At 38.2% G+C, this 20,194-nt stretch overlaps 1 protein-coding gene and 1 non-coding gene across 2 annotated transcripts in view; one reads left to right on the forward strand and one right to left on the reverse strand.

Moving 5' to 3' along the window:
- Window positions 1-338: 338 nt before the first annotated feature.
- The window catches only part of CLCN5 (chloride voltage-gated channel 5), a 205,421-nt gene continuing 185,565 nt past the window's right edge, over window positions 339-20,194 (forward strand). Inside the window, exons 1-2 of the mRNA XM_053579964.1 lie at window positions 339-489; window positions 2,541-2,684. Of these exons, the coding sequence (XP_053435939.1) occupies window positions 2,669-2,684 (16 nt within the window). The 5' untranslated portion in view covers window positions 339-489; window positions 2,541-2,668. The remainder of the gene's footprint in view (window positions 490-2,540; window positions 2,685-20,194) is intronic.
- LOC128578751 (U6 spliceosomal RNA) lies at window positions 16,337-16,445 on the reverse strand. The gene has a single exon (XR_008377884.1). It is a non-coding gene; the product is annotated as a U6 spliceosomal RNA (small nuclear RNA).

Below are 20,194 nucleotides of genomic sequence, written 5' to 3' on the forward strand. Positions count from 1 at the left end.
TTTGTGGGACAGAAGGTAAGGACAGTTTCATTCTGAAGATAAAACAAAAAAAGAGGTACTGCAGGTTGGAAACAGTGGACTATATACAGTTGGACGTGCCCCGCACTGGATTAGGACCGCCCTGTGCTCATTAAATATGGCAGCCAGTAGGGCCGACCTACTGAGGTTGCGCGGGTTGAAGCTCCGCCCAGCAGCCCCTCCTAGCCCCGCATTCCCCACCTCCCTGGCTGGGCCAGGGTGCCAGGTGAGGGCCAGTGGTGGCGCGCACGCGCAAACGCGGGCTGGACTGAGCCGATACTCGCCAGGCGCCTGTCACATGAGCCGCGCGCCCTCTCGGCTCCCCCTCCTACCCGGTTGGGCTGTGTGAATGAAGCTCTGCCGGCTACGTGGGGCGCTAGCTCAACTTAGTGTCCTGGACGCCAGAGCAGACCCAGCGTGCTGCCCACCGGTATTGGACACCGGCATCGCGGCTCCTGACTTTAGTGACAGGTAAAGGCAAATGGACTGTCTCTTCCCCAACAGGTCCTTTCGGGGCTGCTGGTCCCCAGCCCACACCCGGAGCACCCTCCGGAGCGCAGCGACACAGGGGAAGCACTCCTCGGCTGGCTCGCCCCCCCAGAGACTGGGGTTCCCCGTGTCCCAGACGCCACCGCCTAGCCCTCGGAGGAGGTAGACAGGCTAGTTCTAGTCTGAACCAGGCGGCATCTTCCCGGGAGCCCAGCCCTGTTCTCGGAGAAGGGTCCCTGGGCTGCCTCAGCGAAGTTTCCTTGCGGAGCGGCGCCAAGCCTGCCCTGCTTTGAAATCGGGGAGGTTAGCTGCCTGCGTCGCCTTTTCAGTACTGGGATAGGGGGGGCTTGAGCTGATAAAGCACAGTCGAGACTCGGTTCTTTTTACTCAGGCTCTGGGCTTGCCTCAGGTTTGTATGGGTCTTGGCGAGGTTGGGTCCAAACTCGGAAAAGTAGTTGTAGCGCGTGTTCCTTTTGCCACTTAACGTGCCTAGCTGGTTCTCTTTAGATTTTCAAGCTTTCTTCTTGAGAGCCTTTACTCTCAAGGGGAAAGCTTTACCTATACATTGATGCTCGCGTTTACCTTTACTAACATTTCAGAGCAATGTTGATTGGAGTTCCGAGTGAAGTTGTGCGTGTGCCCGTGTGATAACGTCAGTGGAAGCTGCCCCGAGTAAGTGAGGGAAATCCAGCAGCTTGGCGCATAATAAGCCAGTACAATCCCGCTTTACATAAGCTTCATACAATTATTAGCAACTACAAGTTTAACTTCAGAAATGTTAAATTTCACCTTGCTCCGGAGGTGCAGAACAGTACTTCTTAACCGCACGCGAAATAGGAGAAGAAAAAAGGCAAACCAAAACAAACTTGTCCCAGGTTCCAGATAAGTCATTGGTGCGCCTTTTCCTGGTGAATTCGTCCTGGCACTTTGTGAGTTCTTAGATTTCTTGGACTTCGTGAAACTCTGATTATCCAAAGCACTGTTGTTTTGGGGGGCTGGTGTACACACATTAATTCTTTTGTCATTAAAGAGAGGCACAGTGATTCTCACGTTAGTATTAGCCTTCAGTGTTTTTGCTAAAGCGCTTTCACTTCGGGGTTGGAGGTGTTGGTTATATAAAAGCCATGGAAATAGCAGTCTGCTTTGATGTTCACCAGTCAAAAACGCAGAGACTTTCTTAGAAAGAGCATATTGGCTCATATGCTAAGTAAGGAAGACCAGTTTATTAACTGAGAACTTGTTTAAATGGACAAGCAGAGTGTTTAATATATTAAACTTAGGAATTAAACTTAGATTTCTCATTTTTTCTCCCATTTCTAGCTTCTTTCACATCCTTGCAAATAGTATTGTCCTAAGACTGGATTTGAATTCTTAACAATAGGAATTAGCTGAATTAATTTGGTTTTCTTGAAATTGGTATTCTATTTTTACATTTCTTTGGTTCATTTTCCTGCTGATTACAAAAGCTACAAAAGCAGTATACACGCACTATAAGACATTTTCAAAATGTGGGAAAGTATAATGAAGCAGGGAGGAAATACTACTATCCAAAGAGTATCACCACGTTTTAATTTTATTATACTTTCTTTTTTTAATCCTACTCAAAATCTATTTCAAAACTAAGTATTGACAAAAATTCTCTCCTTTCTACCGATTTTTAAATGTAAAGTTGGGTGTTTTAGTGACTGGATCAAGCATTGGATATTAATGCTGCTCTTCAGTCCCTAAAGTGTGGAACTTCAAGATAGGAAAGACAATTAACAGTGATCTCATCTAACCACCTATCCGTTGAGATTTAGAAGTCCATTTACTAAAGCTCCAGTGATTTGTGCAGAATTGTACAGCTTGGAGCAGGAACATTAAGTGACTCCAGATCTCCTGGTTACTCTCCATTCTTTCTTCAGCAATATCTTGCTGCTTAGGGGGAAACTTGACACTACAGTGTCTTCATGTCTTTGAAAGAGAGGTTCAAAGAGAGGCAGGAGATAATTTTCAAACATTTGAAAAAATTTTTTTCTTGTTTACATTTTCAGATTTGGAGCTTTTAGCACCTTGTAGAAAGGACCACACAGTTGCCATTCGAGCTACTCTTCCTGCAAAACTGAGGGGCTCTGGGAAACTCTGGGCCTGTGACCCCAGCGTGGAAGAGGATAAGATCAAGATGGCCATGTGGCAGGGTAAGAAATCAGCACTTATTCCTCTGTTTTTCCTTCCTACTATATCCTCCCCCTAACCCAAAGCCAGTGGCAAGCAGCCAGCTGTTTTTTTTTTAAATTTAACCCTTTGTCTTTGTAAGGACACAGAACTTTAGTTTAAAAGAAGCTACTTCTAGCTAGAATTTCAAATTATTTTAAAGTGAAGTTAAAACATGTGCTCATGGGGATTATATGTGAGGAAATGGGATTTTTTTCCTATTTGCATTTTTCATTTGTTTCCTGCAAATTTCTCTCATAAAATTCTCAAAGGTGAGGGAGACAGATGTCAGCACATTTCCACCTTCCTCCTCCCAATAAAAATTTTCTTGGGATGTATGCAGTTTGAAAAAGCATATTTAATGTTTATGTGTGGTGATAGAAGGAAAATGCCTATTTTAGTAATACAGACTGCCTGAGAGCAAAGCTTAACACTATCTTGGCTACATCTTTTGTGAGCCTGAGAATTCCTATCACATACAAAGTTTTTTTTTTTTATTTATGTTGAGTCTGAGGATTATGCCATTCTGGAGAATTTCAGAATTGCCAGGGTTGTGTGTGTGATTTTTATGTTTATCAAAAGTGAGTCTGGGTTTAAGAAATGATAGACAAATACTACTGAAATTCATCTGTGACCCACAAAAGGTTAAAGACGACTAAATGAAGGAGAAAGAAATAACTTGAATATCTATTACAGAAATATTCAACAGATAGATTAGTTGGTGGTCTAATGCATCTTTTAAAAATGTTGCATTGTGTTGGTTAAAATATGTGGGCACACAAATGTAATAAGTAGTTTTGATGTATAAAGATTTTCAATTTAAAGATATTTGTTGAAATGGAATTTGGCCTGTATGCCTGCTTTGACTCACACAATGAGCATTTATCAAGAGGAGTTTGGATATTCTTGCTTAAATCCTGAGACATTCTTTCATTCAATAAGTGGAATACAGAGATGAATAAGATACGGAACCCTAGAAGTTTCCTTGTTGTCTGGGAAAGGCAAACATACAAGTAAATAATTGTGTCATGTTGAATAAGTATTACAATAGGGAAAGTTGCAAAATGCTGTGGAAGCCCAGAGAAAAGCATGATGAACTCTGAGTTTTAAGCTGGTCTAAAAAAATGAGTAGGAGTTTGCCAGCTGGGCAAATGAGAGAATTGCATTCTGGGCAGACAGAGCAGCACTGTTTGGGAAGTTCCAAGTTGCTCTGTTTGCCTCATGTGAGATGTGTGGGGGCATGACCTCAGACAAAGCAGGGAAGGTAGTCAGAGGCCAGATAATAAAGAACCTTGTATGTTCTAGGAAGGATTTTACACCTTTTCCTGAAGACAAAGATTCTACACAAGGAAGTAACATAATCAGATTTTGTTTTAGAAAGATTACTTTGGCAGCAGTGCTGAGCTGGAGATGACGAAAGCTGGGAGTCAGTTGGGAGGTTTTTGGAATAGTAGCTTAGGGAGATATGGCAAGGGCCTGAGCAGAAGCAGGGGCAGCAAGTTTGGAGAGAACAGAATAAATTCTAGAATGTTCTCTGACTGGATGTGTCAAGAAATGAGCCCAAATTGATAGCCAGCTTGGGTGCCCTGGGGGCCAGTGGAGCCATTCTGTGAAACTGGGAACAGGTGAGGCAGCTGATAGGTGTGGGGATGCTGGAAGTTAGTGTACTGAGTTTGGATGACTCCTTGGGGTTGAGACACCTAAAGGTTGTCAGGTGGATGTTTTAAAGACAGTGTTGAAAGTTTGTAACTAGAGTTTGTGTAGGTGACGATCTAAAGTTTTGTTCCTAATGATGCATAAAGAGCTTGCTTTTTTTCTTTGTAGTTAATGTCATTAGTAGTTAATATTTAGTTTATAATAAAAACATTTTGATGCACAGTCAAGAACACAGTAAGTAAAGCAACAGCCTTCAGAACGGAAGAAGATATTTGCAGGTTATGTCTCCGACAAACGTTTAATAACCAGAATCCACAGAGAACTCAAACGCATTAGCAAGAATAGAACAAGGGATCCCATCGCAGGTTGGGCAAGGGATTTGAAGAGAAACTTCTCTGAAGAAGATAGGCGTGTGGCCTTCAGACATATGAAAAAATGCTCATCATCTTTAATCATCAGAGAAATGCAAATCAAAACTACTTAGAGATACCATCTAACTCCAGTGAGACTAGCCTATATCACAAAATCCCAAGACCAGAGATGTTGGCACGGATGTGGAGAAAAGGGAACACTTTTGCACTGCTGGTGGGAATGCAAATTAATACATTCCTTTTGGAAAGAGATATGGAGAACGCGTAGAGATCTAAAAATAGATCTGCCATTCAATCCTGTAATCCCTCTACTGGGCATATACCCAGAAGACCAAAAATCACATCATAACAAAGATATTTGTACCAGAATGTTTATTGCAGCCGAATTCATAATTGCCAAGTCATGGAAGAAGCCCAAGTGCCCATCGATCCACGAATGGATTAATAAATTGTGGTATATGTACACCATGGAATATTATGCAGCCTTAAAGAAAGATGGAGACTTTACCTCTTTCATGTTTACATGGATGGAGCTGGAACATATTCTTCTTAGTAAAGTATCGCAAGAATGGAAGAAAAAGTACCCAATGTACTCAGCCCTACTATGAAACTAATTTAGGGTTTTCACATGAAAGCTATAACCCAGTTACAACCTAAGTATGGGGGAAGGGGGAAAGGGAGGGGAGGAAGGGGAGAGGTGAGTAGAGGGAAGGGGATTGGTGGGATTATACTAGCGGTGCATCTTACAAGGGTATATGTGAAACTTGGTAAATGGTCTGTGAAGCTAGTGAATGATGCCCCATGATTATATCAATGTACACAGCTATGATTTAATTAAAAAAATAAATAAAAACAAAAAAACATGAAACAGTATAAAATCACAATGGGACTCTATAAGCCAAATGGAATAGAAATACTAAAGTAAAAAAAGAATAATGTAAAATTACAAGTAATAAAAAGGTTATTGATAATACTTTTTAAAATGCATGATGGTAGATAACAAATCACTTTTAGTATTTATATTCATGTGAATATATTTAAAATTTAGATATAATAATTTTATATTGAATTCATAATATAGATAATATATGGGGAATTACAGTCTTTGTAAGTACTGAAAATTTACAAAGAGAAATTTTAGAGTGCCAATATAAATGTGAGAAGGGGATCCATGGTTGTTCCAGATAAAGTTAGGGAATATCTGAACCAAAATGTTTAAAGATCACTGTCCTAGACTAGGAAAAAAGAATCATCTCTTTGCCCTAAAGAATAATTCTAGAATGGTTTGAAATCCACGAGGCAAGCCTTAGTTGCCAACGTTACCACTGTCTGGTTGCTAATGGACGTTCCACTGAAAATGTATTTTTCCTAACTTAATTAGGAGCAACTTTTATATATGCACGAAATACGCATATAACAAACCTGCATGCTTAAATAAAAACTAAATACGAGTTGAAAAAAACATTTTGATGTTTAATAATTCTTAATCAAAATGTCATATTTTCTTAGTAAATAATACATTTTTTAAGCTCAAGCTCTGAAATCTGATCTTAAAATTACATTGCAGTGAAACCTTATTTTTCTAGCATTAGTGAAGAGGGAAGTATTCTACATTAGTAAGCTGTTTGGAAAACTGCAGTGAATCCCTTGTTTTGGGGAACCTCTGATGTGACAAGCATAGTACAATGATAATTTGGAAACAGTGTGGCATAATAGTTCAACATGTGGATTTGGATTCTACTCCATTGGTTCTGTCACTCGGTAGCTGTGAGGTCTTGGGCAAGTCACTTAAACTCTCTTGTGTCCCAATTTTCTCTTTTGTAAAATGGGAGTAATAATACAATTCATCCCACTGCTGGGTATCTATCCAAAGGAAAGGAAATCGGTGTATGAAAGAGATACTTACACTCCCAAGTTCATTGCAGCACTATTCACAATAGGCAAGATATGGTATCAATCTAAGTGTATCGACAGACAAATGGATGAACAAAATGTGGTAAATTTGCACAATGGAATAATATCCAGCCATAAAAAATAAAATCATGGATGGCTTGGTGCCCGTAGCTCAGTGAGTTGGGTGCCAGCCACGTACACAGAAGCTGGCGGGTTCGAGCCTGGCCCAGGCCTGCTAAACAACAATGACAACTGCAACCAAAAAATAGCCAGGTGTTGTGGCAGGCACCTGTAGTTTCAGCTACTTGGGAGACTGAGGCAAGAGAATTGCTTAAGCCCAAGAGTTTGAGGTTGCTGTGAGCTGTGATGCTATGGCACTCTACCAAGGGTGACATAGTGAGACTCCGTTTCAAAAAAATAAATAAATAAAATCATGGATGGAACTGGAGGACATTATGTTAAGTGAAATAAGCCAGGCACAGAAAAATAAATACCACATGTTCTCACACATATGTGGCAGCTAAAAAAGTGGATCTCATGGAGGGAGAAAGTAGAATCATGGTTAATAGAAGTGGGGGAAAGGGGTGGTGAAGAGAAGTTGGTTAATGGATAAAAAAATGCTGTTAGAAGGAGTAAATTCTTTTTTTTTTTTTTTTTTTTTGTAGAGACAGAGTCTCACCGTGCCGCCCTCGGGTAGAGTGCTGTGGCGTCACACGGCTCACAGCAACCTCTAACTCTTGGGCTTCCGCGATTCTCTTGCCTCAGCCTCCCGAGCAGCTGGGGCTACAGGCGCCCAACACAACGCCCAGCTATTTTTTTGTTGCAGTTTGGCTGGGGCTGGGTTTGAACCCGCCACCCTTGGCATATGGGGCCAGCGCCCTACTCACTGAGCCACAGGCGCCGCCCTAGAAGGAGTAAATTCTAATATTCAATAGTTTATTGTGTATTTAAAAATAGTTAGAAGAATGGGAATGTTTCTAACATAAAAGTTTGAGATGATAGATAATCCAATTATCTTGGTTTGATCACTATACATTGTATAAATGTATCAAAATATTACATGTACATGCACAACTATAATATATCAATTTTAAAAAGGGAAAAAATAATAGAACTCACAATATAGGGTTGCTATGAAGATAAATTAAGTTAATATATGCAGAGCACTTGGAACATAGTAAGTACCATATGAATGTTCAGCTTTATTATAGTAAAATGTTTAAAATATCACTTAGTATATAACAAATGCTTAGTAAAATTTAGCAGAAACTCTTAATACTATCACTATTATTTTCCTAGTCTGGGGTGGGACTGGGACTCTGTTCTGTGGGGGAAAATTTCGGGTTGTCCTTGGAAAACCTGCCCTGTAGTAGTCTGTTTGGGTCTTCAAGTAGAGGTTTAGGTTTGAAGACATCCAGAAAACAGCTCAACCTCTAGAACAGTGTTTTTCAACCCTTTTTTTTTTTTTTAATCTCTCAGCACACTTGAACCTATAGCTAAACTTCTGCAGCACACTTAAATTATGTTGATCAAAAAAAAAAAGAGAGAGAGAAAAAAATACACTTACTGTGCTTTGAACTTCTTTTGAAAGTAATTTAATTAATGATCTTTAAAAATTTTCTCCGTACACCTAAGATCCTCTTATGGCACACCAGTGTGCTCCTGCACACTGGTTGAAAATCACTACTCTAGAGGTTAAGTGACATGCCCAAGGTCAAGCAGGTAGTAGCTGTTCCTAGTGATAGGACTAAAATCCAGGTCACCTGTTTCCCTATTCCAAATTTCTTTCCATGGGCTCATGAAAGAGGGAATGTGTGAGTCTATCTTCAGCTCAAGGAAGCTTCTGAGGCAGTCAGTGGAGATAGTTGAGGAACCTCAAGAGCTAGAGGAATCCAAATCTTACAGTTTAATTTCCCCACCGAATATGATCAGAATTCCCATACTTCTTAAACCTGGCCAATGTTATTATTTTGGCTTCACTTAATGGAACTCTCTAATATATTTTCTAGCCCTTTTAGGCAGTGTACTGAGCATAATTTAATATTTTTAATAACTCAGGGTTATCATTAATAACATCAGTTTTATTGGTCTAATAGTCAAGAAAAATTGAAGAGAAGACTAGCCATATTGAGGTTGGAGACTTGTCAGGTGTTATTTATTAATTCAGTTAACATGTGTTGAACACTAGTTGTATCCCAGTGGGCTCTGGAGATGCAGTGGTCAATGAAAATGGGTATGGTCTCTGCTCGCATGGAGCTTATCACCTAGGATAAAGGTAGCATTTCTATGTGCTGAAGTGATGTAGAAAAATAACATCAATATAAATTTAAAAGGATTAAAATAGTGTTTCTTAATAAAGAAGGGGGTGTCAGAATTACCTGTGGTATTTTTAAAAATATCCCTGCTTAAGTCCCAGCTCCCCAAGTTGTGATTCATTCTTAAGACCTGAGCATTTAAAGAAGCTCTGTAAGCAATTCTGATGTGTATGTAAGCCTGCTCGGGAATTGCTGCATTACAGAATTAGAAGTTAGGAAAAAGAAAGGGGCATGATAAAAGATCTTAAAAAATATAGGAAAGTATTTATATAATATTGGGGTAAGTAAGATATTTGTATGCATGTTATCAAAGGTGGAATAAGAAAGAAAAAGATTAAAATAATCAATTATATGAAAATTAAAATTTTTTGCATGAACCATAAATAAAGTTAATGAGAAAACTTAAATAAGACTCACTATTATTAACACAAAGACTTACAGAGCACTAAGAAAAATATAAGTATTTTACTAGAAAAATGTGCAAAGGATGGGGGAAAATGTGCAAAGAAAAATACATAAAGGAAGAAATGCAAATGGTCTGCAAACATGAAAAATGTACTAATCTTAGAGGTAGTCAAAAAAGGGGGAATTAGAATGGTATTCTATTTTCTTCAATATACTTTATAAAGATTAAAAAGGAATGAGAGAACTCACCATTGGCAAGAACACAAGGAAGCAGGTGTTCTCATATACTTGTGGTGGAAATGTTAGTTTGGCAATATTTATCAAAAGCTTTAAAAAATGTGTTTGCTTTTTGATCCAGCAATTCATTTTCTTGGAATTTATCCTAAGGAAATAACTAAGGATATATATGAAGACATATCAATAAGGATATTAAATTCAGCATTTTTTGTAATTGTTTGATAATGATGTTATCAATTGAAAAATTGATATACTTGCATTCCGATCCATCTGTACAATAGAATACTATAGTTAATAAAAATGATAGAGTTCTATTTATTAACATATAAATAAATTCATAACATAATTTTAAACCTTGGGGGGAGGGAGGCAGATTTCAAATTATCAAGAATCACTCCTCAGTATACTCAGGGAATTTGTTCCAGGACCCCTGCATATGCCAAAATCTGCCCATGTGTCCCACAGTTGGCCCTGTAGAACCTGGGTATGTGAAAAGTCAGCCCTTATACATAGGTTTCTTATCCTTTAAATACTGTATTTTCCAGCTGTGTATGGTTTAGAAAATCTGCATAAATATGGACCTGTGCCATTCACCCCCAAGTTGATCAAGGGTTGACTAAGTATGAGCTCTGGGGCTTAAACCTGGATACAAATCTCAGCTACACCTTTATCAGCTGTGTGATGTTGGTTACATTTCTGATCTTAATGATCCTTAATCACCACATCAGTAAAATAGGGATAAAATAGTAGCTAACCTAATAGTTTCCAACTTGTGTGCCCATTAGGATCACCTGGGGATCTTCTAAAACTTCCCAAGCTCAGGCCTCATTCAATCCAATTAAATCTGAATCTCTGGAGATGAGATGCAGTGATCAGTAGTTTTTGAGACCCCTGATGTGATTCCAATGTGCAGACAAGTTTGGGAACCACTGGGCTGTTGTTGAAGGGATTGTTGAGGGCATTGAATGAGAAAATCACAGTGCCTGTAAGTACTCAGTACATGGTAGCTATTTTTATTATTGCTATTTTAAAATTTATAGTATCCATTTTAATGTGTTTGTGTCCATTTACATATATTATATAAAAAAGTCTGAGGTGGTAAACACAAAGTATTTTAAAAAGAAATATATATAGTTGACTTTATTTTTTTAGTTGACTTTGTTTTTTAATTTGTATCCCTTCATTTTTCTGCAAATAACATGAATTACTTATTAATTTTAAAAAGTATAATTCCCGAAGGAAATATCAGATATATGTACACAACTTTATATATACTAAGGCATTTGTAGTGAAAACCTGAAGAGATTAATTTCCATATTGGGGAATGTAAATAAATTTTGGCAGATCTGAACAGTATAATATCTGGCCATTAAAAATCAAGACTAATGCTGTGGAAAATCCTCATGATATAATGGAACAGTATGGGATTATCCCATTTCTCTCTTTTTAATTCAGGTGTGGGATTATGTATTGCTGTGTATTTAAATTTTATACACCTATGAATGTGAAGATAAATACAGAACAAACAGAAATGAGCCAAAGTTATTAAAGTGATTGTTTCTAAGTGGTGGGATATACTTACTACTTACTTTCCCTCCCTTTTTTATGCTTTTATTTTCCAAATTTTATACAATGAATATGTATTACTTTTATAACTAGAAAACAAGTGATTTGAAAATGGGATATAAAATGAGCCGGTAGACTCTCAAAGAGTGGCTCTAACCACTCTGTGTCCCTCTCTATTTTTGAACTAAAACAAAACAAAACAAACAAACAAAAAAAAAAAAAAAGAAAGAAAAGATACCCTGAGGATTTGATTAGAGCAGGGCTTTTTGCTATTAATATTTCCTCAAGTACTCTTGTAATTTTTGGTTGCTTCTCCTGTTGACTCCAAAAAACTCTTGGGAGTGAAAATGGGGATGGGGAGATTTTGCAAAAAATGGGAAATTATGCTGCACCTAATGTAGAGGTTACATAATAACAGGAGACAGCAAAATATATGGCAGGATAAGCAAGAAAATCAGGCATAAGAAAATTGTAGTAAAATAGTTGTGCACAATGTTTCAAGTCTGAAGGAAGTGTATATTTTGATCTTGCAGATGTTTCTAAGCATACCACAGTGTATATGTAAACACTCTGATTTAGCTATCACATGAGGGGCCAAGAGGGAGCTTCATGAAGTCAGTGAATTGACAACAGAGCTTCAGTGTGATATCTGGGTAACAGTGTGGCTTCCTAATTGGGCCACTGTCATCTAAGAAAAGCCATCTGGTCCTACTTGTTGACCAAAACATTAGTAATCTATATGATTCTTGCATGAAAGTCAGGTTGTTATAGCAGGAGTAAAGAAGCAGAGTCCTGGCTCGGCGCCTGTGGCTCAAGTGGCTAAGGCACCAGCCACATACACCTGAGCTGGCGGGTTCAAATCCAGCCCTGCCCGCCAATCAGCAATGATGGCTGCAACCAAAAAATAGCCGGGTGTTGTGGCGGGCACCTATAGTCCAAGCTACTTGGGAGGTGGAGGCAGGAGAATTGCTTGAGCCCAGGAGTTGGAGGTTGCTATGAGCTGTGATGCCACAGCACTCTACCCAGGGCAACAGCTTGAGGCTCTGTGTCAAAAAAAACAAAACAAGAAGCAGAGTCCTCTCCCCACTTATTTCTCTATCTGGCATGGTGCCTCACCTACAGCAAACACTTAATAGATAAGTTCTTTGTCAAATAAATAAATAAAATTTAAAAGAAATGAGTTCTCTCTCTTTACTCATTGCTTTTCTGTAACTCCTCGGGGGAGAATAGGTGGGGGTGGATTCTGATGAAGGCATTAAATGGGGTAAATAAAAACAATCTTTTAGAAAATTATTTTCTAAAAGCCAATCATTCTTTCCCAAGCATGCAGTCTGGAAGGAGCATAGGCCTTGGAATCTGATACACCTGGATCTGAACCCTGGAGCCAAAGTTACCTAAATACTGAAAGTCTCAATGGTCCTCAGGGGTCAAGTCTCTAGGGACAGACTCCCTGGGTTTGTATCCTGGCTATGTCACTGCTAGCCATGTGATTTGGGGGTTATTTAATCTTCCCTTACCTTCTTCATCTATGAAATGGAGTTCATAGAAATAATGCCCACTCATAAGATTATTAGGTGGATGCTGTGAGTTGAGACACATGTAGCCTTTTGAACACTTTCTGGCTCTTGGCGCTTGTAAATTTTGGCCTTTACTATTAATAATATGCAAAAGGATACAATATTTACCTCATATTCTTCTAGATGAAGATGGGATAGTTAATAAAACCCTGACCCATTGTAGCTGTTCTAATTGTGTTATCAATTGTGGCATAAAAAATAAAATTAGAAATAAAATTAGAGACTTTTATACACTGGAAGTGATCCTTAGATATTATTTGTTTCAAACCTCTAATCTTGTAAGGGAGGAAATTGAGGCCCAGTGAGACTTATTCTAGGCCATGTAGCTGTCACGTGGTACCTAGAGCTAGGACTAGACCCTGGAGCTCCTGATAATCAATGTTGCCCAGTTCACTCTGTCAGTCTACCTAATTAGCCCTACTGCATTGCAATGCGTCCCCTAAGCTTGGGTACAATTTTCTCTTTAATGTTAGTTTTTCTCTACTATGCTTTATTGCTTCTGTGAAAAGCTTCATTTTTAAAATTTTCCTCAAAGAATTGATTTTTCATTGAGTTTCCAGGGTGTTTTTCCCCCCTTCTTGTCACTACGTTAGCATTATGAAATAAACTATAGGTTATTATGTTTTAACCAGAATTATGATTCAGAACTTCCTGTTTCATGTAAGGCTGTTCTGTGTGTCAAAGGGTGGAGGGAGGCGGGACTACAAAGTTTCACTTTTGGTGGCAGTAAATACCAATTTCTTCTTAGTTTTCCTACTTTAACACCCAGGTATTTATAGACCTGTGGTCAGACCAAAGAAGCTGTTGAGGAGTTCATAGTAAGCTCCCTTAGTGATGTCATATTTTGATACTTTGCAACCCAATACCATTCTGGTATTAGGTGGCTTTTTATTAATTTAGGATTTCTGGCCTTGCTACTTCCATGAGGAATATAGATTTGCACAGAAATTATAAAATAGAACAATTAGAAATAAATCCAGGACAGGGACCAGCTAGTGGAAATTAAATACATATTATAATACTAGGCATGTGAGATACTCTGGGCACTGAATTTTTCTTTGTTTTCTTTTTCTCCCCTTACTCCCCTCAAGGTAAGCATACTAAATTATATCATTATTGATATCTTTTGGCCAAAAAAAGTGTTCAGATGTAGAGAGCACCCACCCCCTGCTCCATCTATGCTAAAGCTTCTGGTTCTTTCACTACCCTCCTTTTGGTCTGGCTTGACTTGTGGCCACTTATGACTCCGCTCTGAATATTCCCAGGTTGCAATCATGATGTTTCCTATTTAACTTGAGAACAGTGAGAGGCATGTGGGCAGGGAAGGCTCTGCCATCCAAATTCCCAACTCTGCCAAGGCCTTCTTTTCCTTAGATTTTATACCCTAGTAACAAAACAGTTTCCTCCTCTCTTAAATTTCTTTGTGTTGAGTAATTGTACTACCATGCACCCAAGATGTACAACCCCAAATTTTGAGAGACACCATCCATTCCTTGCTCTCTCCTCCCTATAGTCTACCCTTGGTGGCCTAGATCATGTCAGTAGGTGGCATTCCTGGCAAACACCTTTTTTTTTTTTGAGGCAGAGTCTTACTTCATCACCCTTAGTAGAGTGCTATGGTGTGGTGCCCTAGCTCACAGAAACCTCAAACTCATGGGTTCAAGTGATCCTCTTGCCTCAGCCTCCCAAATAGCTAGGATTATAGGCACCTGCCACAATGTCTGTCTCATTTTTCTATTTTTAGTAGAGTTGGGGGTCTCACTCTTGCTCAGGCTGGTCTTGAATTCCTGAGTTTAGGCAATCCACCTCTCTCAGCCTCTCAGAGTGCTAGAATTACAGGCATCTTGGTGTGGTCTTAATGAGCAAGTGAAATGATTTTAAGGGAATAAGAGAGCAGAAGGCTTGAATAAACAGCCTGTGGCCAAAATTCTATATTCTTTCTAAATTTAATTAGTGAGTATCTTCAGTGTGGAAGACACTACTAGGTATCATATGTGGGACTAAGGTGATTCAGAAAAAGACATGGTCCTCCCAAAAGCGAATCTCTGAGGTAGTTAAAACATGTGCACAAATAACCATGACCCAAGCTAGTATCAGAGACATGTTCAGAAAGTTATGAAATGCCATAGGAGTTAGACAAAGGCGAGGAGGTGGCATCTGAAGCAGTATATGGGTAGATTCTTCTGTAGTTGGAGAACTTGGGGATAGGATTTCAGACAGCAAAGTATCAGGTACATTTGGGGCAACTAGAAAAGAAAGTATCATGCCAGGACTGTTATATGCATTGTCTTGTTAACTACTCATAACAACCCTTTATTAACGAAATAGTTTATTGTCAAAACTAGGAAACTTTTGAAAGTGGAGCAGAGGGCTGATCATATAGAGAAGGCATAATCCCAGTGACTCAGGAAAACCAGGACCTATGAGGTAGTTGGTATCATTCTCATTTAACACATGAGAAAAATGAGGCCACATGTCATATAGCTCAGAAGTTGTGGAGCTAGTACTTGAATCCAGCTTTGGCTCCAAAACTAAGTGATGTGTACTTCATTATGTATGCAATGGGGTACAACTGAAGGGCTTTGAGCAGAGAACTTTTGTGATAGAACTATGCAGGACAGAAGCAAAGGAGAGACATGGAACAATGAGTTAGGAGATAGCTGAATAAGATTTCAGATAAATTGTAAGGGCCTGTATATAAGATGTTGACTTCAGGAATTTATTTTTATTTATTTACTTTTTTTTTTTGGACTTCAGGAATTTAAAGCAAGAGATAAAAGAGACATCACAAAGCACAGAGGTAGAATGACAAAATTTGACTACTGGTTAACTTTGGAGGGAGAAGAATAAAGGATGACACAGGATTTTAAATTAGTTTAGTGAAAACATTAACCCAAAGTAGGCATTATAACCCAAAAGGTAATATGAGTTTTTATTTGTATACTAGCTGAAAAGAAAATCTGCTTTCCAATACAGTTTGTTTACTGATTTGTAATCTGAGTTAAGTATTTAACCCTTTTTTGCCCAGATTTACTCATCTGGAAAATGTAATCTTCTACTGCAAAAGCCCCTCAATTAGCACACATTGAATGCTTTTTTACCTCCACATTTTCAGAATTTGAGTGCTCATGCACAGTAATATGAAATTGAATCCTAATGTCGAATACACTTATACATCATACTGCAAACAATCATAATGTTATGTTATCTTCCTTTGCTTCTGTTATTGCTTTTAACTAGTTGTCAGATGAATTGTTATGCTAGCTTTATAGCATCTTTTTTATTGCTTTCTCAAACTGTTATTTAAATTCTTTATTATGGTTTAACTTTTTTATGTGTTTATTTTAACTCCCCAGATACAGTGGAAGATCCTTGGATAGGAACATACTTTATGTGTTCCTCTGTTCCTCCTAATGTCTTAAATAAAGGCACCCAGGAAGTATTTATTGATGTGATTCAATCAGCTCATGTGACACAATAAGACTTTTGTATGTTATACTCTGTTAATATGGTCTCAAATACAGTAGTATTTGGTTTTTGATAGCCATGTCTCAACTATGAGCTCATAATGAGTCTAAGACCCACTTCTTTCTTAAAGTTACTGTCTTAATTAAAGAAAAATATGGAATGCTTCATGAATTTTCATGTTATCTCTGTGCAGGGGCCATATAAATCTTCTCTATATTGTTCCAATTTTAGTATATGTGCTGCTGAAAAGTGAGTACCCTGTCAATTTTAACAAGACCCTTTTTCTATTTGCCTTTATTTAAATTTTAATGTAGTTAAATTTTTTATTTCTTGTTCATCTTTTTAGCTTTAGACCTTTAGATTTATTATCATATATATTTCATAAATATCCTTACCCAAGTATTTAATAAAATACTGCTTGGTATATTAGTTCTCTTTTGCTGTATAATGACTTACTACAAACTTAGTTGCTTAAAACAACACATTTCTTTTTTAAAAATTCAGATTATTATGAGGGTACAAATAATTAGGTTACAGTGTTTGTGTTTGTTAGGTAAGGTCTCTGTTGTTGTTACCCTCACCCAGGAGGTGTGCCATAAACTCTTACATTGTATCCATTAGGTAGGAGCACACCAATCCCTCTCCCCCCACTTGAGTTTAATTGAAAAACAACACATTTCTTATCTCACAGTTTACGTGGGAAGGAGTTTGTAATGGCTCAACTGGGTTCTCTGCTACGGGTCTCACAGGCTTCAGTAAAGGTGTTAGCAGGGCCTGTGGTCCCATCTTGGGCTCCCCTTCCAAGTTCACATGCTTATTGGCAGAATTTAGTTCTTTGTAGTTATAGGACTAAAGCCTCAGATCCTAGGGGCTGCCTGCAGTTCCCTGCCATATGGCCCTCTTTATAGGCAGTTTGCATGATAGCTTGCTTTTTCAAGGCCAGCAAGGGATAAAGTCTCTGTCTCACAACAGCAAGAAGGTTGTGTGTGTGTACATGTGTGTGTATGAAATATACACAAACATACATATATAACTAGTCATTGCAGTGATTTCCCATTACCATTATCATATATTATTAATTAGAGCCTAGTCACAGGTCCTACCTATACTCAGGGAAAGAGGACTAAACAAGGACACGAACACCTGGAAGTGGGCATCATTGGAAGTTACCTTATGGTCAGTCAGTCAGTCTGCTACGCTTGATATAGCTCTCAATCAGAATTGAAGATTTTCTAATTTACCATTAGTTATTTAGGTAAGGCTGCTCTAACAATTGTGACTCTAACTTTACTGTCATCCAGCAAATTTTTTTATCCTGTTTATAAGTATGATCAGAAATGTTGTTCAATAATTTGCTGAAATCACTCATTGTGTGGGGCCTTCCCCTGAGACAGTATAGAAGTGGGAATAGAATTGTGGATTCAGTTAGGGTACTGGATATCTACTTAGATATCCAAGTAGAGCTGTTCATCTCTCCTGGGTCTGGGATTTAGGAAGGAGTCTAGGCTGGAGTAGAGATTTGGGAATCCTTTAAGTAGAGAGGGTAAAAGGAGACTAGGGTATGGATATGCTTTGAGAAGGGTAGGGTGCCAAGGATAGAATTCTGGGGAAATCAAGGTACCGTGTCTGAAGGATTCCCTGTACCTCCTAATCTAACAACCCAAACAAAAAATGAAAACAAGTTATTCTGGATCAGAGGAAAAGCTGTATTATTTTTGTCTGCTTGTGCCTTCAGTCCTATCTCTTCCTATCTGTTACAAATACTACTAATCCATTTATCCTCCTTTTCTTCTGGTGTCCTCTTCTCTTACTTTTCACTGGACCCATTCACTAGGTTATCCATAAACATGTTCTGATCTCCTTTTGCTTTGCCATCTAGTTACTAATACCTATCTAGCCAGCTACTTAACCTTTCTGGGTCTCAAAGATTGAGGGGTGTGATATAGGAAGAAGGTTATTATATTTAAGAAGCCTCTTTCAGATATAAATTCTATTCTGCCATCTTATTTCTCTTCCTTTTTCCCTTTTTGGTTCTGTTGGAAGGAAGTTCCTTTCTGAAACTTCCCTCTCTTGGCCATAAAATTGTTTACTCCTCTAGTTCTCTTTCTGCCTGCCTCTCTTGCTGCTTCTCTGTTGCGTTTGTTTCACTCTGCACCCTAATTGTGTCTGTATATATGGGTGTCAAGTTCTTTGCCCTTTCACTCTTTATACTCTCTGCCTCTGAGATTTCGTCTACACTCCTGGATTTACCTTTTTTTGTTTTTTCATTATTGAAGTAACACACAATTAGATATTCATCTGAAAAAAATAATATAGAATCATCTAGAGTAAAAAGTGAAAATGCCCCTTCAACCTCCTCCTCAGAGGTAACCAACTTTATCATGTTGTCCTTTTTTTCCTATGTTTTGAGTCCCAAATCTATAAACGTAGCTCTCAGCTCTACTTTTCATCTGTAGCCACAATCAGGATATCCTTATGTGGGGGCTTCACCAACAGCATATTAAATTAGTTAGATGAATGACTTTGAGTATATGGTTGTTAGTTATTTTCATGGTTCTTTTTGCTCTGTGGTTCTTTCATGTCTTATATTTATCTCTCTTTGTGTCAACATAGAATTAAAGGGCAGGTATTTTTTTATATGTTTGGTTGATTGTTGTTTTATGGCTGGTAAGCTTATTTTAGTACTCCTTCCCAACTTACTTAAATGCAGAGACCCAAGGAAATAAAATAAACCTCTGTTAAAACTTTAGATGAAAAGGTGGGTGGCTGGGTATGGGGTGTAGTTACTGGAAACCAGAGCATGTGAGCAGTTCAGTGGGTAACAGGAAACATGGGGACTTGATGGAGAAGAATAGGGTTGGTCGATGGGTAGAACATTGAACACTTTGGTTGGTAAATTAAAGCCAGGGTGCTAACATTAAATAAATATATCATAGTTCTATAACTTAAATATCTTAATTTAAAATATTAGCTACCAAAGTCACTATTAGTGTGAAAACATTGTTTTGGCCCCCAGAAAGATACATGGGTAAACTCTGTAGTGTAAGAGGTCATTTTGAAAAATTATATTATATGTGTGTATTAAATGCACAGTGACCGGAATGGTTATGATTTTTGAGAATCCAGATTGTCAATGAGATTTGATCATTGCATACTGTACTAATGAGGATGTGTAATAAGCAGCAATATACTGAAAATTATGTGTAAAAGCTTAATTCTAAAGGAATTTAGGGTAGCCATGGTAAAGGATATGTAGTAGTGTTCTCAACTGGGGGCAGTTTTGTTCCTCTGGGGATATTTGTCAATGCCTGGAGACATTTTTGGTTTTCCCAACGGTGGGGAAGTGTTACTGCCATCTAGTTGAAGGAGGCCAGGAAATATGATAAATATCCTATGATGTGCAGCCCAGTTGCCTATTATTTGACCCAAGATATCAGTAGTGCTGAGGTTCAGAAACCTTTATCCAGGGAATTTGGGGTAGGGCAGGAAATCTATAGAGGTGGTTATTGATGGCCTTTTGTGTTAATGCTGTTGTCCTATAATTCTTAACCTTGCTACCTAGTTGAAATCTGGAGTATATGACAACTGCTTGAGTTTCAGTCATAGCAGCATAAATATTAGATAGATGAACTATTTATTTGCTTTTCTATGTATTCTAGTTATTTAAATATTAAAGTAAATCATACCAAAACTTTATCAATGCCCATTTTTTCCAAGAAGAACTTATTGACAAATCATTAAAGAGAGAGAAATAAGAATGCTAAAACTAGGTGCAATTTTATCTTGAGTTGTTGCATTTTAATACTTAGTCTTAAATACCACACGTGAATTTATCTTAAATTGAGATATAGCTCAGGAGTATAAATGAGTTGCCCAAGGTCACATCATGATTTACTCATAGACCCAAGGTTAGAAATCAGGTTTCTTGATTCCCAGGCCATAGTTCTTTCAATTTGATTATTGCTTCTGTGTTGCATCTTCTCTGAGTCTCCTGAACAGCACAATC

Source organism: Nycticebus coucang, chromosome X, assembly GCF_027406575.1.
Source record: "Nycticebus coucang isolate mNycCou1 chromosome X, mNycCou1.pri, whole genome shotgun sequence".
Classification (NCBI taxonomy): Eukaryota; Metazoa; Chordata; class Mammalia; order Primates; family Lorisidae; genus Nycticebus; species Nycticebus coucang.